Source organism: Crinia signifera, chromosome 5, assembly GCF_055691185.1.
Source record: "Crinia signifera chromosome 5, ASM5569118v1, whole genome shotgun sequence".
Taxonomy (NCBI): Eukaryota; Metazoa; Chordata; class Amphibia; order Anura; family Myobatrachidae; genus Crinia; species Crinia signifera.
The window spans coordinates 84211608-84228917 of record NC_139221.1 but is presented as its reverse complement, the minus strand read 5'-3'; the positions used below and the strand labels follow the sequence as shown (position 1 = coordinate 84228917).

The window sequence follows — 17310 nt, the reverse complement described above, 5'->3', positions numbered from 1 at the left end:
TAGGGGACCAGTGAACTCCTGTGTATGCGTACTGTACAACGTTCTAGCCCATTGCCCTGTTCCAGAAGCATGCTAACAGTCTGGTAATGCTAACTGTACTACTACGAAGGTTAGGTGTTAATGCACAATATGAATCAGAGCTGTATTGTGCATTTTAGCCGAATTCTCTAAAGATACCCAGATAGACATGTCAACAACTAACCAATGTTACACTGAGTAGGAACATAAGATGGAAGTTCTGCCTGTCTTATACTTACTGTTACACATTGCTAATAATATCAGGAGGTATCCCATGGATGTGCAATTCTCAGGAGAAATCACAGCTGGCACATAAATGTGGGAGTAGTTTCTTAATGCGTGCACCGATCGCTACAGAAGGCTGCGCTGGCTCCTGAACTTTGCATTATTTTATTAGCCATACATGATATTAAATCTATCACAGGCTGAATCTTTCTTTATTTTTACAGATCCACGTCAAGCTCTGCAGTAAAGGATGACAATTACAGAGAGTCTTTCATATACAACTCATCGGATCACTATGCTTTATCTGATGGAGACTGGTCTCCAGAGGACAGGTATTTCATGAGATCTCCGTCTACCATTTAATCCCCAGCCATGAATGGTGTAACACTAGTGTAGTACATTTGTCATGTATTCTGGGGTTCAGGAAAATAAAACACTTGCCTTAGAGCCCCATTTAGTAGCAGTACATCTTACCTTAATAGCATCACAGTGATAATAATGAAATGTTACTGAGTATTTAACATTACTTGACTCTGCTGTGAGGACCCTGTTTTCTGTGTTTACTATGCAGCTTATGCCATCTATACAGGGCTGTAGTAATACAGTACTGCAGCAAAGCCTTCCTGGCATTGCGCATGGTACAGCAACGTATATTGCTGGTAGCAATAGGCCCCTAGCTACAAAGGGGAGGAGGGCTGCGGCGCTGCTGTATAAAAGTAATGTTTAATACCAACAGAAACCAAATGTTTTTTAGTATCTCTGCAATACTTATAACCCTTTCAGACATACTACCCGGGATTTTAGACCCGGTTCAAACCCGGGATTTTAAAAATCCCGGGTCCATTGCAGGTGCGCAGGACCCGGGATTTTAGAGGACTAAAATCCCGGGTAGAGCCTTTCAGACATACCCTAGTCACAGGATTGTGCGCATGCACGTGAAAAATCCCGGGATTTTGCCGTATGTCTGAAAGGGGTATAAACTAAATATGCTGCTGGGAATAAGTACCACTATAAAATGGAGCTCTTCATAGTTTTAGAGAGAGACATGTGTAGTCTTCACCTTTTTTTGAGTGTAGGAGAACATATTTGCACCATCCTTTTACTCTGCTTCACACTATGAGATAGCTTGCACACCCAGGAAGGTTATACATGTTCCTGTGGAGCAGATGTATTAATCCTGGGAAAGAGATAAAGTAGAAGGTGATAATGCATCAACTGTTTGAAAAATGACAGTTGATTGGCTGGTGCGTTATCACCTTCTACTTCACCAGGCTTAATACATCTTCGCCTATGTGCTTAGATTTTAAGTCTCATTTAAGAGTTCTTCATACATAAGCCCCGGCCAGTGTGTCGCTATAGGAAAGGATGGAGTGATAAAGGGAGCATAAATAATGCGGTCATTGGGTTTCTCATCTTAAATGGCAGCTAACTCTGTAACTCCTACGTTCTTCTATAATAGTACTACTAATTAAAGTTACAGGTGACAGTATGTGAAAATAAAGGAACATTTATATCCTGTTAGCTTGTCTTGGCCAGGAATAGTATATAGACCTCTCATAAAGACTACAAGTCATTTTTTAGTTTCCCTTTATTAAGCTTATATTTTAGTGGCTCTGTACCTTACAGCAAAAGTAAACCAGTTGGAATTGGGAGGGTAATGTGCCCGAGGAGGCAGGCTGAGGAGCAGATCTCTTATAAAAATGTATGAAACGGAATCCTATGACAAAGTACATTCATTCTTTTCTGATCACCCAGCGGCTATTCCCATTCCTTGGGCCCAAAGAGTGATTCAGAGTTGGAAGTGAAGCCCGCAGAATCATTGCTCAGAGCAGAACCTCAGATGGAGTGGACGTGGGGAGGCTTCCCAGAGTCTGCCAAGGTACATGGCGTTTTTGTGTTTTGACACAGGCAGCATTTGTGCCACTGTTGTGTCTGTGTATAAATGCGGAGTGAGTTTTCAATTGCTGTAGGCCACAATGTTTAAACAAATATAACTATGGTTGGTTTGCACAAGAATAATTGGGCCTACACGCGGGGCTATTTCAGGCATTTTCTAAGAGAGCTGACTTAATTTGACTAAATCGCTTAGAAAATGCCCCTACATCGCTATGTGTTTAAGGGCAATATATATTTATTAGAATCGCAGCTTACTAGTAATTGTAAGATGCACTTTTCCTATTCTGTGTCCCTGTACAGTAAAGGTGGCCATACACAGGCAGATTTATCTTCAAATCTGTCTGGTTGGAACAAAAAAATGGTTATGGATGAGAGCAAATGACAGTTGACCATTTGCTTGGAAATGCTGGAAAACTGACAAACTGCCACTCATACATAACCATGTTTTTGTTCCAACCAGCTAGATCTGAAGATAAATCTTACTAGTGTATGGGCACCTTTAGTTTTGGTGAAAGCATGTGTATGCAAAACTAGCTATGTGGCTCCTTAGAGTGATATTCAGAAAGCATTCTGTGAATAACATTGTACATTGCACATTTTAGACCTTGAAAGGGTCAAATACACTCCAATTATCTTTGATACTTTTCATATACTCTCCTAACAACCTTTACTTAAACAATTATGTAATAATTATCACCCCTCCAAGGATTTACACTGCCAGTAACAGAATTCCTGTCTTTCAAGGTTTACAAGAAGCAAAGAACAGACCACCCGCGAACAGCCACAATTACACCCTCTGAGAACACACACTTTAGGGTGATCAGCTCGGAGGCGTTGTCGGGGGCTGCTGAGGAAGCATCTATAGAGGACTCTGTCTTTACTGTGCTAAAACCAGAACCACGACCCCATTCTATCAGTGTTAACGTAGATGAGGAGCAGCTGCCAGCAGCTGAAACCACCCTGAGCTCCCCAGAGCAAATCCTTCCACTCGAGGCTTTGGATACCGTGTCTGATATGAAGACTTCAGTAAAAACAGACTCCCCATCCAAGAAGAAAGGTACAAATCACACTGCAAATCTGCCTACTGTTAATCATAACCCTTTAAATTCTGCTTGGCACCGCGCTGTAATGAATTGGATTACAGCAAACTGAAAATGACAGCCCCCTGCATTGAGCGTTCCATATGGCAGTAAATCCTGATGTTACCGCTGCAATCTTATGTACTGCCAAACGCTTTCTGTGTGGCCTAGTGAGCCACTAGGATACTCTGTATTTTATATATTAGTAACTAGAAAACGGTGTTACGCAGTGGTTACCAAGGTACACAGCAGTCACTAGAGTGTTCTCTATATTTCTATCTTTTATTATGTGTATATAGATCACTTCAATATCCTTAATGAATTAACAATAGGGTGCTTATTATATTGGATGGTGGTCAAACGCTTGGATGCTTACATTTTGGTTTAGTCCCACCCATTTAATGCCACGTTCATATGTGTTTATAAGTGCTCCCAGAATGCACCACGAGTCCTCGTTGATTTCCATAGTGAAATGTAGAGGAGAATCTTCATACACTAAATAAACAATCTTCCACCACCCCTGGAGCTGGATATCCCCCTTGTATTAGAGGGGCATCCAATTATCGTAATATCTAGACAGACTCTAGGGCAGGCATGTCCAACGTTGGCCCTCCAGATGTTGTGAAACTACACATCCCAGCATGCTTTGCCACAGTTTTGCTATTAGAGAATGCTAAAACTATTGCAAAAGCATGCTAGGATGTGTAGTTTCACCACATCTGGAGGGCCAACGTTGGACATGCCTGCTCTAGGGCTTTTCTAGTGTTCATTCTAGCACCCACCATATTTAAAAGCCCATGCAGTTCCTCTTCCCTGCCTGGGGTGTCGCTGTCTGCTGTGGTGTTTCTAGCACAGGTCTGGTTTGCATATCAATGCTGATATACAGACCACACTGTGCTAGAAACACTACAGCAGACAGCGACACCCCAGGCAGGGAAGAGGAACTGCATGGGTTTTCAAAGATGGCGAGACGAACATTGTGGCTTTCGGCTGTTCCTTTCTTTGCTACATCAATGCTTCCAGTGTAATGGTAAGGGGTCCACAACAATTTTATTAAACGAGCAGTGAAATGAAACTAAAACCCAATCACATTTATTGAATAAAATATTCTAAAATCCTGATCAAACAGATGGTGACCAATTTTATTTTAAACTGATTTAGAAAGAAAATATTATTGTACTTCAGTGATATATTCTTCTTGTAATTCATTTGGAGTCATTCCTGTAATCCAAGGATTTACTACTTGTGCTATTTAGAAAATGACCGTCATTTTTAATCCAAGTGACCTTCATATAATCTGCAGAAATGTTACACACTTCCCACAGCATCATGACAAAGACTTGCGTTTGATTGGCTACCGGTGAGGTGCGTCTTAAGGACAATCTGCTTATACATACTGTAGGGTTTTATTCAGCTGTGGGTGATGCCCTGAGTAGGTGCGCGAATATGTTGCACTTACGGTAGCATTTTGTTTTCATGTCAGTGGCACATGCTGGTTTTAACCCAATTGATTCATATTACTGTCATTTTGGATGTGGGTAAACAAATTGGCAATGTGCTGACCACTATTTATATCCATGACAACTTTTCAGCATGATACTGCAAAAATGCTGATGGGGGAACAAGCGACATCCAGGAAAGCCTTATGGCACCACACACCTACAGTACAGTACAGTACACATTCAATGGGTTCCACTTTTACATTGGTTGTGTGTGTAAGTGTGTTACTTGCATAGTGCATAGTTCAAGCACCAGCTCATAAGAGCAATTCATACACAGTGAGATATTCTAATTAAATTCTTTGGCATGGCTATTCCAAAACACTCCTCCTCTTCTCCCGAGTCATTCTGCGGTGTGATCCATTTTCAGTAAAGCTTCATCTTATTGACAGCTGCCCTGAAGTGATTACTGGCACAGTGAGCAAGCTTGTTTGACTCGGTGAGACAAGCTGCCAGCTCTGACATATCAGGATATCAACCTCTTTCGCTACCAGGCTATAGTTTAGACATGAAGTTCTGCAAGGCCGTGTGGTTCACCGAAGATCTCTAGAATTGCTGCAAAGTAACTTAACCTCATCTGTCCATGTGGTATATTTTGTCGACATTCAGAATGTCGACATGTGCAGTATGGAATTCTGGCAATTCCAAAATGATGCCATTGTGAATACCGACATGTTAAATGTGGATGTTTAGTACATGGCAACATGCTGGTGATAACATTCTGACTAGCAATCACGTGGGTGGATGGTATGTACTCTACTACAGTTATTTCTAGGTTTCTGCTTTTGTGACCTCACTTATAGACCTAGTGTTTTCAGTCCCTGAGTGACTTGTAACTCGTACATACTGGCATTGGCTGTGAAAAGAGAGATGCCTGTAAATCATTAACTTGCAATTCTTACATAATACATGTGACATATTTTGTTGAGTATTTGTGCAATTATGTTGGCATAGCTTAAGCTCCGTACACACGGGCCGATGGTCACTGAGCGATATATCGCTCAGCGACCAAATTGCTGAGTGTTCCGTTTTCATCAGCTGAGGATTGATTTGTGGTTTTGAAACCCCATAATAGTCAATATGTGCAAATACAGACCTAATCGCAGTGATCAGCATCACATCGCGCTGAATTAACTCAGGCTTCTATGATTCATCCACACTTATGTCACATCGCAATGTTTGTCCCAAGCAGTATCCATCATTAAGTTAGAGCAAACCTGTTCTAATCCTAAGAGATTTAGGGTAGTAACATGACATGATCTCTGTGCAAGTATAGTACATTGGAATTACTCTCCGAAGAATAGTCTGACATGTGGATGCTGTTCAGATGATCTGTGATTGTTTGCTTTGGACTGTAAAACTCCAGAAACCAATCCTCAAAAGCTAGATTTATCAAAATCGGCTACTATGGCCTACTGTGTTTCATTCTGCAAATTGCGTTCTCATGTGTCATTGACGTGATACAAAGTAATATTACTAATGACATTTTCCACAATACTGCTTTTTGGAACGAAGGGGAATCGGCATATGCGGCCGCAGAAACAGTGAGACTCGCGGCTAAATGTAGCAGGTTCCCTGCTTTAGCCGCAAGCCTCACTGTTTGGGGGAATCTGTCCTGCCACAGCGAGGATTCCCCCGGAACATAGAATAGGGTGAGCTGCCGGCGAGGGGGTTAAACCGCGAGGATCGCTTGTTTTCTGCGATCTCTACCATTTAACCTCTTTGCCGGCCGCATTGAAAACGGGCCTATGAATTCTAAATGTTCTTATATCTTTATGCCTATCTTTCAATCCACACAGGTGTGCGTAAGAGGAGCCAGCATCAGGGTCCAGGTGATATTTATCTGGATGATTTGAATGTTTTGGAACCAGAAGTGGCAGCGCTTTATTTCCCTAAAAGGTACATTTGCTTGTGTGCAGATATCCGTTTATATCTTGTGTCTGCATATGGTGTAAGCTTTGCTTATTTCTTGATCACACCCATTAGCAGATACAGGAACCTAAGGGTTTAGGTGCATCAAGCCGTGTAAATAGTGGAGAAGTTGCAACCAATAAGCTTTGCGGTAGCATGTATCACATACAGTCTGTAAAATGACAGGTACAAACGGTCTGGTTGTTATGGGCAGCTTCTAGATCTACCCACTTCTGTGTTCTATACATTGCTTGATACATCTCCTGCCTATTTATTAAAATGTCAGTCTTTAATTAGTAAAAGTGCTAATTGTTGGTTGGTATGTTAGTACAAGTATAATTCAAGTTTCTTTTCTGAATCTATAACTAGAAGGTAGTGTCCAGGAAAAACAACTAGCAGTAAGTTTTCTATGTTAAAATTAGACGTTAATGGATTGTGAGGAGAACTAGACAGAACACATTCAAACGTTCTTTAGTTTGTGCAAAGGATCCTCTACACACTATAAGATTCTTTCCACTATGGCCGGTTGGAATAAAATTCTGGAAATTTCTGGGAACAAATTACAATCCAGCATTTGCTCTCAAAAGCTGCTAAATGGACAAAAGCAATTATCTGCATAAATTGATGTAACCAATTTGTCATTTGCTCCGAAAAATGTCAGGATTTTCATTAACCAGCTATATTGGAAAGATAATATTATAGTGTGTATGGGCCTTTACCCATACTAACTTATCTGTTGAGCTAAAAACAGTCAATGTAAATGCAATGTGCATTCAAAGCCAAGTGCGCACACATTCAATTTACTGGATCAAATTTGATATTTCCTTGCCTGCACACTCTATATTTTTCTTTTTGATCTAGAGAAAACGGGAGCGTGCATCAAATCGAATGCAGATCAAAAGTGCCTTAAACCATTCGATTTCGATTTTAATTTGGCTCTAAAAACTGTCAAAATTGAAGCGTGTGTACACCCATTTAGGTTCAGTGTTGTGGTGGTGGTTATAGTTGTGGTTCTATTTGTCCACATATGTTATGATTGGCAGACATGAGTACTGGTTTTGACCATAAATAATTTTGTACTGGTTTTGACCATAAATAATTTTGTTTTTGTCCTGGACCACCAACCCAAGAAACCCCTGTAAGTGTATTACAGCACCCTAGGGTATATAGGCATACAGTTTGGGAACCACTGTATTAGCGTTTTATCAAATTGGATATAATGTATTAACCATGAAGTGACAATCCTGTTTTGCAGTGACTCTGATCCTGGTTCCAGGCAGTGGATTGAGTCAGACATATTGTCAGGCTCTCAATCTCCGCAGTCTGTGGAGTCTACGTCTGCTGCAGACAGTGGGACAGAGTGCCTTTCTGATTCTCCTATGGACCTACCAGATGTCACACTGTCTCTCTGTGGAGGCTTGAGCGAGAATGGGGAGATCTCCAAAGGTTAGTTTTATATCCAGGTCATGGCCACTAGGTGGTGCTTGGCCACAACAGCAAATGCATTAAGCCGGAGTTCATTGCAACAGCCTGTTGGAGTAACATTTAAGCTTGTGTTGCATTTGCTTCCTGAAACTGTTTTTTTTTTTTTTTCTGCATGCATTGTTAGTGAAGAAAACACATATGCTGAGTATTAGGGAACTGGACACCTCGCAGGGACCAAATGACATAATTGTGTTGGCTGCTGAACACACATATATACAGCAGCTGAGTGCTTCTAAGTTGTAATCATAATATGTCAGCAAGACCTAGAGACCAGCACTAAGGCTTAAACACAACACTTTCTGCTTCCTCCTATTATTTGCTTGCTTTCTTCTGGTCATGCTTTTGTATGATGAGAAATGTAACCAGATTGTGTAATGTCACACTTACTGTAATGCTGCATCTGGCTGCTTGGGAGTTCCACAGTATGTTTGTCACATTGAGTACATATTGCTACCTTCTGATTCAATTGTTCCCATCCCAAGTTGCAGTTACCGCACAATTATTAAAATTGCTTAATACTGAACACAATCCAATAATAATTTTTGCATTATTCTTCTATTCTTATTTTTGTTTATTTATTACAGAAAAATTTATGGAGCACATTATCACATATCAACAGTTTGCAGAAAATCCAGGAATTATTGACAATCATAATCTTGTTGTGAAGATCCATAATAGGTAAAGGAGAATATAGTGTGCCGTGTAATTGAATGTTCTCCATTAACTTTTGAGTAAATGATATTAAAAAAAATGTTTTATTCCAACAATTTTTATTGAATGTGCAAAAGATATAATAACAGATCTATTGAGCATGAAATTGGATTGAAATATATTTTAGACCAGTACAAAAAGCCAAGTAAAACTGACACGCTATACATTTATCTTAATTATCATGATCTTGTCACAGAATTCTTATTGAGATTGATAAAATGAAAATAGCAACAATAAAACAGATCCACTAGAAAAAATGATATTAAAAAGCAGTTAACGGTGAATAATTCACAGAAACAGAAATTTGAAAATTATCAGTAGGGAGCGGGAAACTAAAGGTCGGCCTAATGACCTGTCGACCTTGCCCCATTTCAACCTAGAACCATGTCGACCTAATGGTGTCGACCCAGTGCTTGTCCACCATCATGCTGTAGACCCAATGACTGTATCCCGCCAGGACGGGGAGTGTTGTGGAAGGAATACCATGGAAGCCATATAGAGTGGAATTTTTTAATCCGATTATTCTGAAGAATGGTGATATATTCCATCTTTGCCACAAACCATATTCTATTTAGAAGTTCCTGGTGACACTAGCATGTGGAGACTTTCCAATTACAGGCATTTTGTCAGAACATGAGATGTGTTGAAAAAGTTTGTTAGTTTGTAAATTATGTAATTTTTAATTTGTCCATTTTGATGTGTGCATGTACTCAGTAGATCTACGCAGCACAACCTTCACCAATATGTCTCACATTAATTCTGCAATTGAGTCATTTAAAAAGAAAAGCAACTTAATATCCTTCAATTTAGACCCAGTAGATGGCATCAAGTGTGGCAGAAGGTATAAAACATTTAAAACGTGTGCATTTAAACAGTGTCCTTTATTTTATTTATAATCAGATGTTCTTTTACAGAAAATCAGACAAATACATTGTCCACATACAGTAATCATGATATTGTTAAAATATAAAATGTCAAAGAAGAACATGATTCAAAAGATACATTTTCTATGTTATTGATCAGGTAATCCTGAAAGAACATGATTCTTATTTATTGTAAGGATCCTGCTTCTTAAATATTACCAAATGTACTGTTTGATTACAGCTATTCCAAAGAATTTAAATGAAAAGGTCGACATGAGTTGGTGTTGTTTTTTTAAAGTTTTGCTGGTGTTATTTTTTAGATTTCAGTGCATGGACCCCAAATTAGTGTTCGGCATCCCCTCATTTTTTTTTTGAGTCAACCTTTTTCATGTGTCGGCAATTGTCATGTTGGCAGTTTTGCCATGTTGACCATGTGATATCGACCATATGGTGTTAACCTATAGTCCGAATCCCCTTTTGTGCATGGCTCCTTGTTTCCTGTAGATTGTAAGCTTAGCACTGTTACTGTAGAAGACCAGACTACATTATTATAAAGTTCTGCAGAGTATACTGCTGCTATATGAATATAATACTTCATGTTCACTTTGCAAGCACCAATGTATTGCAGGATGCAAATATGTTTTATTCCCTATGAACTGTTTATTCTCGGTAGCACTTTTAGTGGCTCTGTTTTATGTTCTGATACTTACTGAACATTTGTTGTCTAGGTACTATAACTGGGTTCTGGCAGCTCCCATGATCCTGAGTCTACAAGTGTTTCATAAGAGCTTACCGAAGGTTTGTTTAGTGCTTACCTATATATTTGACCTCACCTTAGATATATTAATGTGTGCAATATGTTTTCAGCATTCTCTGCATTAATACTTTTACAGAATACCATTGAATCATGGGTAAAGGAGAAGATGCCAAAGCAATCCAGGAGGTGGTGGTTCTGGCGGAAGAGAGAAAGCATGGTCAAACAGGTAAACATGCATTCCAACACTTAGATGTTATGGTGTACACAGGCAATATTCTATAGCAGGGGTGGCCAAACCAGTCCTCAAGATCTACCAAAGGTTCCTGTTTTCCAGGCCACCCGTGGATCTATAAAGTGTCTGTTAAGGATGAAAGCAGAACGTGTTTGTCAACGTGACGGTTAATAATGATCACACCTATGCACCAGCTAGGTGATCTGGAAAACATGAACTGTTGGTAGATGTCAAGGACTGGTTTGGCCAGCCCTGTTGTACAGTATACAAAGAATGTTTTACCATATATTGCTACAAAATGTTAGGTAATGCTCAGATTTAACAAATTGAGTTTGTTACTCTGAGAAGTTTTGCAAATTATGATGTGGTTATTTTTTTAATCTTTTTTTTTTGTTGTTTTTGTTTTAAAGCCAGACACAAAAGAGAAGCAACTTGATTCAGAAGTGTCCAGTGAGCAAATAGAAACAAAGGAACCACCAAAAATCCGGTAACTTTCCGGGTTTTTTTTATATGGCATTACCCTGCTAATACAAGTAGATTTTGATGATACACAAATATTGTTCTTTGAATCTATTGTTACTTTCCCACGATGTACAGTACTGTATGTGTGATGTTGTTTTTATTATATGCTCTTGTTCTAAACATACTTTTATTTTTGTTCTTTGCTAGCCATTTCATTCAACAAGTGGCTCACGTAGACTCACAAAAACATCCCCCCACTAATCCAACATTAACATGTGTGTTTGGTCTTACCCTTCATCCTTTATTATGAAACTTTTTACCCTCATATTTTCCTGCTTTTGGAAACTCTCCTCCTGAAAATTCCAGAACAGAGTTCAAAATGGCAGGGCATGGTGGTGACTCGATTCACCTCATGGCCATGGGTTGTAGTGACGAGATTCACTTCATGGCCATGGGTCTTGGTAACAAGAGTCACCTCGTGGGTAGTGGTGACATGATTTTATTTCATAGCCAGGTTCAGTCAGTGTAACCTCACAACCTATGTGATCAGTCAGCAGGGTCTCGGAGATGCAATTTTCCATGTAAGTGTGTAGAATGAGAGGTTTGTGGCTACACAGAATTTCGGAGACTTATTGAATAGACCTATACTATGACTGGAAAAATGCTTAATTGCGCGCTTTTTATTTTATGTAGGGTGGTTATATTTTGTGAAGTACAGTATATGCGTATAGTGAGCGAAGCAGTTCATTCTAATTATACCCAGTTTCCTCAGGGTTCCCTATATTTTATGAAGTATAACTTCACTTTTATAATGATAGAATATTGTAATCCAACCCCCAGTTTATCATTTCCTGCACTTGATCTTTTAATACGGTGAAGCTGTGTGAATAGGACGTTTTATTAGGCAGACTTCCCAAGCTCTTATGATTTATTGAATAGACCTTTGGTCATGACAAAGAAAGCAAACAGTCTGGACACAGCTATTCTTCATTGCCCTGTTTGGAGCCATGAAAATAAAGTCTGTCACGGATAGAGTTTAATTGGCTCTTATGATTCATTAGCTCACTCGTAACCTCATGCCTGGCGGTCTTCCATACACCTGAGAAGCTGTAAACCGTAAATGAACGCTCGCACTTTCTGTTTGCACCTGCTTTGTGTTACCGCTTGGCATATTGCTTACTGCCATGTAGGGAGAACGCCTGTTTCTCTGTTAGCCTGTGGCCATACAAGACAACTTGTGGTGTTTAAAAAAATTAAATAATAAAAATAGCAACAGACTTTCCTCTATCCTCCACCCGTTTTGCAGTATGGTTTGTCTGTCTTACAGCATTACTAGTGATCCACACCAGCTCTGTGCTTACAGTAAGTTTTCAGTTATTATAGTTTTCTGTACTGGCATGGCCATTGTTGTCTTATGGGGCGAATCCTGCTAAACAGAATAAATTGGGTCCTTGTTTAGCAATCTAGTGATTTACTTGCATGTTTTCACCTTGGTTACATATCTTGCTACACATCAGATCTGAGCAGCTGTGATAGGGTGGCCAACCATACATAAAACACAATAAAATACACCATGCTGTGTCTTATGTTGGGTCTGCGAAGGTAGACACAGTACGGCATCAGAGGACTGAGATTTCCTTGCCTCTTGGAAGCTCCATGGGTCACGCAGCTGGCCAGTGGTGTTGGTGATGATCAGATACTGTGTTCTAGGATGCAGCTCGTATCAGTAATGCATGAAAGATGTGTGATGCCTTCTGCATTACTATATTAGGAACATAGTCAGAATCAAACACTTAATCCCATCTGAAGATCTGCCAAAAGTCATACATGCATTTGTATCATCTCGTTAGGATTACTGCAATGCCCTTTACCTTGGTCTACCAGCAAAAGAACTGCACTGATTACAGCTGGTACAAAACACAGCTGCCAGGCTGTTAACTAACCAGCCCCGTTCTAGCCACATTACTCCCATTCTCTACTCCCTTCACTGGCTGCCCATAAATGGCGAATCATTTTCAAGATCAATCTACTGAGTTTCGCCCTACATGACCAAGGCCCAAGGTACCTGAAGCAGCTTCTGATTCCATACTGTCCCACCCGATTACTGCGGTTTGTAGATGAAGGGCTGTTAGCAGTACCTAGGATCTCCCGTAATTCATCTGGGGGTCGAGCTTTTAGCCATTCAGCTCCGACTTTATGGAACTCACTTCCCCTCACAGTTCGAGAGACCCCCACTCTTGAGTCTTCAAAAACAGGCTCAAGACTTTCCTATTTACTCAAGCGTTTCGGTACTTGTGTAGTTTCACGGCGCCACTAGATAGCATGCGATTTACTATCCATTTCATTACCCCACTATCCAAGTGGGCATAGAGTTGATTTTATATAGCGTGGCGAGTGCAGCGAGCCACTGAGCCCAAAGCGTGGCGAGCGGACACGGAATGTATTTGATGGAATTGCATGCAAATGGCATGCGATATCGTCAGTTGCTTTGAAACAACATCCGGTGGCTCGCTGCGCTCGCCACGCTATATAAATTCAACTCTATGCCCACTTGGATAGTTGGGTAATGAAATGGATAGTAAATCGCATGCGATATCGGATGTCAAATCGCATGCAATCTAGTGGCGCTGTGAAACTACACAAGTACCAGCGTTTCCTTCAGTCCCTTAAGTATTGTTTATGAAAAGCTTTTCTGTACTTCATTGTTTCTGTACTGTATTACATTCATTCTATCTGTTAAGCGCCTTGAGTCCTATTGGAGAAAGAGCGATATATAAATAAAGATATTATTATTATTATTATTATTAGTGCTATTGCTGCTGCTTTCATATAGGCAGCAGTGATAGCTACTCCTACCACAGCTGTATCTGATCCATAATGATTTGAAAAGTTATATACAGTACATTATCTAACTGCAGTTCTAAAGGCCCCCATACATTAGGCCGACTTGTCCTAGGGACAAGTCGGACCCAATTTACCTGCGAGCCGCCCGGCAGCTCCCCGGGAGGCTCACATACAATTTGGCACTTGATGTGCCATTTTTTACATGGGATAAATCGCATGCGATTTATCCCATGTAAAAAAAAACCGAGGAGCTGCAGGGCGGTGAGGAGTAGTGGGGGCGGGCAGCGGCAGTAGTGGGGGCGGGCAGCGGCGGCCAGCGGTGGTGGGGGCGGGCGGAGGGTGCGGTGAGCGCTGCTGACCTGGCCGGGCAGTGTACTTACACATAGCAGCAGCGGGGACGGGACGCGTAGTGGCGGCTATTACATTTTTAAAATACTTGTCAAATGACCGGCCGCTCTCTGATTGGCCGGAGAGCTCTCAGCCAATCAGAGAGCGGCCGGTCATTTGACAAGTGTTTTAAAAATATAATAGCCGCCACTGCGCTGCCCGTCCCCGCTGCTGCTATGTGTAAGTACACTGCCCGGCCAGGTCAGTCAGCAGCACTCGCCGGCGCTCAGGGACCCGCTGCCCGCCCCACTGCTCCCCCGGTGTCTGCATGCATATGCCTGTCAGGTGGCAGGCATATGCATACAGGGAGGTCGGACGTGATCGTATGTACAGACCGTCCGACCTCCCTGATCCGGTCCGATGCGCACGGGACCGCGCATCGGATCGGATCAGATATCACACACATACGATTTTGGGCCGATTTCACCCGATTATCGGCACAAAGTGCCGAAATCGGATGAAATCGTCCCAAAATCGCATAGTGTATGGGGGCCTTTAAGTTGTTATAAGCATCCAATTCTCATGTTCTTATAATTGTATTAGACCATAATCTTCCAAATTATTTGACATATGCTAAAATATAATTCCTGGAAAAATCCCCAAAATGTAAAAATCCAAATTGCCTTTATATTACAAGAGTCTGACAACTCCATATTACAGCCATTTGCAGTCTCATTAATATGAGATATTAGGCTAGTGTAATGATTTACATGGAAGAATAGTAATATCCTAATCTTAGTAGTGATCATTTACCCCTTTGCCACAAAAAGCCCAGGTAATTGAACACTGTTTCAATACCTGTCACAGAGGCTTGCGTCCATTTGCACTGTGGGTTGAACCCAGGTTAGTGGCAGGTCTTCCTGCTCCTGGAGCTTGGAGATGACATCATAGGCTTTTAAATTAAGAAGGTTCACCCGTTTACACGATCAGGTTTGCAGGTTTGACCCTGGAAATTCCCAGACAACTGTTCCCAGGTTATATTTCAGAAACCCTTTTAAACCAAACATTGATGCGGGTTGCCTTGGCAATTACCCTGGTTATTGGGTGTAAAGTGGGTATAATTAAGGTGAAATATAAGGCCAGGTTGTGGCTACCAGCTGTGACATATTCTTGTTGAAATCCTCCTGGAGTTCAATCTACTTTTTTATTATAGTAATATAGTATTGTGTTCAATGAGGCACAATACACCCTGAAGACCATACTAAAACCAATTCTGATTGCCATTGTAAGTGGCTACAAGATCCTGAGCTATGCAAAGAAGTTGCAATTCAAAGAGAACCCAATGGGACACACAGTCCGTATACAAGAAGCATCTACAGGCAAGGAGGCTTTCTATAAGAAAAGTATGAGGGGATAGTTAAACAACAATAGAAAAAGGCCACATGTAATAAGAAGTTGATGTTTCATTAATTTAAACCATACACTAGGAAAAACAAGAGAGGGTAGTAAGCCGCTGGAATGTGATGTTACGGTTACACAGTGCATATCTATCTTTCTGTCTGCCGCAGAACTAGATGCACACACATTAGCCTGGGAAGTAATCTTGTGCCTACAAATGTGCAGGATAATATACAAGTGCAAACAGCCAATTACAGTGTACATTCTGTATGTTTTGCAAGCAGCTTCCAACCTTGTGTCTGTTTGCTTTGCCTTGTTTCTATACATTAAGGGTTTTATTATTTCCTAAGGAAATCCAGAAATGCCTGATGGTACACATGGGAATAGCTCTGTTATACTCAGTTTGCACTAAATGTAGCATGAAATAGTTGTAGACCTCTCAAGATACTTCATTATTTGCTCACTGGGTAATTAATTTCCGAGCCTGAAATGTCTTTGGGACAGAGACGTTTATTATGGTATACATGTCCTCCTGAATAATCTGTTATTATGTTTTATTAGGCCGTCTACAGAGGACAATACTTCAAGTGACGAGGACTCCTTGGAACTGAAACAGATAAACATGGAGGCTGTCCCTGTGCAGCATCTGAGCCATGGTGGTACCACTTCTTACCGGAAGACCCTGCGCCTATCTTCAGAACAAATTGTAAGTAGTATTATTTTGCATCTTAAAAGATTTTGTCATATATTTGTCTTTAGTTTATATTTTGCCTCAAGAGCTCTGTAGCACCTCACATAAGGTGAAAAGTATTTTGCAAGTGTATACTAGTACATACATTAATGTACCTTACATTTATACATAAAGTGCTGATATAGCATAAATTATTTTGGGAATTGACTCTTAGGGAATGGGCGGACACAGAGGAAGAGGGGTGTAGACATGTGCAATGCAGCATGTGGGAATTGAGACTGCAGGCTTTCATGATGAGGTGAGTTTTGAGTCTTCTTTAAAGACTTTGAGGTTGAGAGCAGTTTAAAGGTGCCCATACACGTTGAGATTTTTCTGTGCTTTGCATTTTGTACTTGAAAGTGCTGCGCGATTTTGGCACTTGTAGGGGATGCGATGTACTGTGTGGGTGCGATGCAATACGATTTTAGCTGTTGCATCGCACGTACTACAAAAGTGATGCGATGCGATGCGATGTAGCACAAAAAGTACTGCCTGCTCATACTTTGTGCTATACAATATTGTACCCGCGGGGACGCGCATCGCATTGCATCCCCGCAGGTACACTGTGCAATTCTAACCACATGCGATGCATTTTGAAAGTTCAAAACGCATGCTAAAATCGCAACGTGTATGGGTACCTTAACTGCTAATAGGAGGGCATTCCAGTGCATTTGGATGGTATGGTTAAGTCCTAAAGATGAGCATAGAAATTACTAATTGGGGAGCAGGAAAGGCAAGCAGAGTGGGCATGAGTGGAAATATAGATAAGAGGCGTAAAGTCCACACACACTGGGCGACTATGCCCAGCATGTGTGGACAGCGATGATCGCTTGGGGGGGAAATGTGTATGCACTGAGTGGCTTTCCCCCTGCC

At 40.9% G+C, this 17310-nt stretch overlaps 1 protein-coding gene across 2 annotated transcripts in view; it reads left to right on the top strand.

The window, feature by feature from the left end:
• The window catches only part of LPIN2 (lipin 2), a 113223-nt gene that overhangs the window by 72076 nt on the left and 23837 nt on the right, over positions 1–17310 (top strand). For both annotated transcript variants that reach the window (XM_083187569.1, XM_083187568.1), the window contains exons 5-14: positions 468–575; positions 1999–2122; positions 2884–3196; positions 6517–6616; positions 7884–8074; positions 8698–8791; positions 10416–10485; positions 10581–10670; positions 11087–11163; positions 16269–16413. In XM_083187569.1, coding sequence (XP_083043695.1) covers positions 468–575; positions 1999–2122; positions 2884–3196; positions 6517–6616; positions 7884–8074; positions 8698–8791; positions 10416–10485; positions 10581–10670; positions 11087–11163; positions 16269–16413 — 1312 coding nt within the window. The remainder of the gene's footprint in view (positions 1–467; positions 576–1998; positions 2123–2883; positions 3197–6516; positions 6617–7883; positions 8075–8697; positions 8792–10415; positions 10486–10580; positions 10671–11086; positions 11164–16268; positions 16414–17310) is intronic.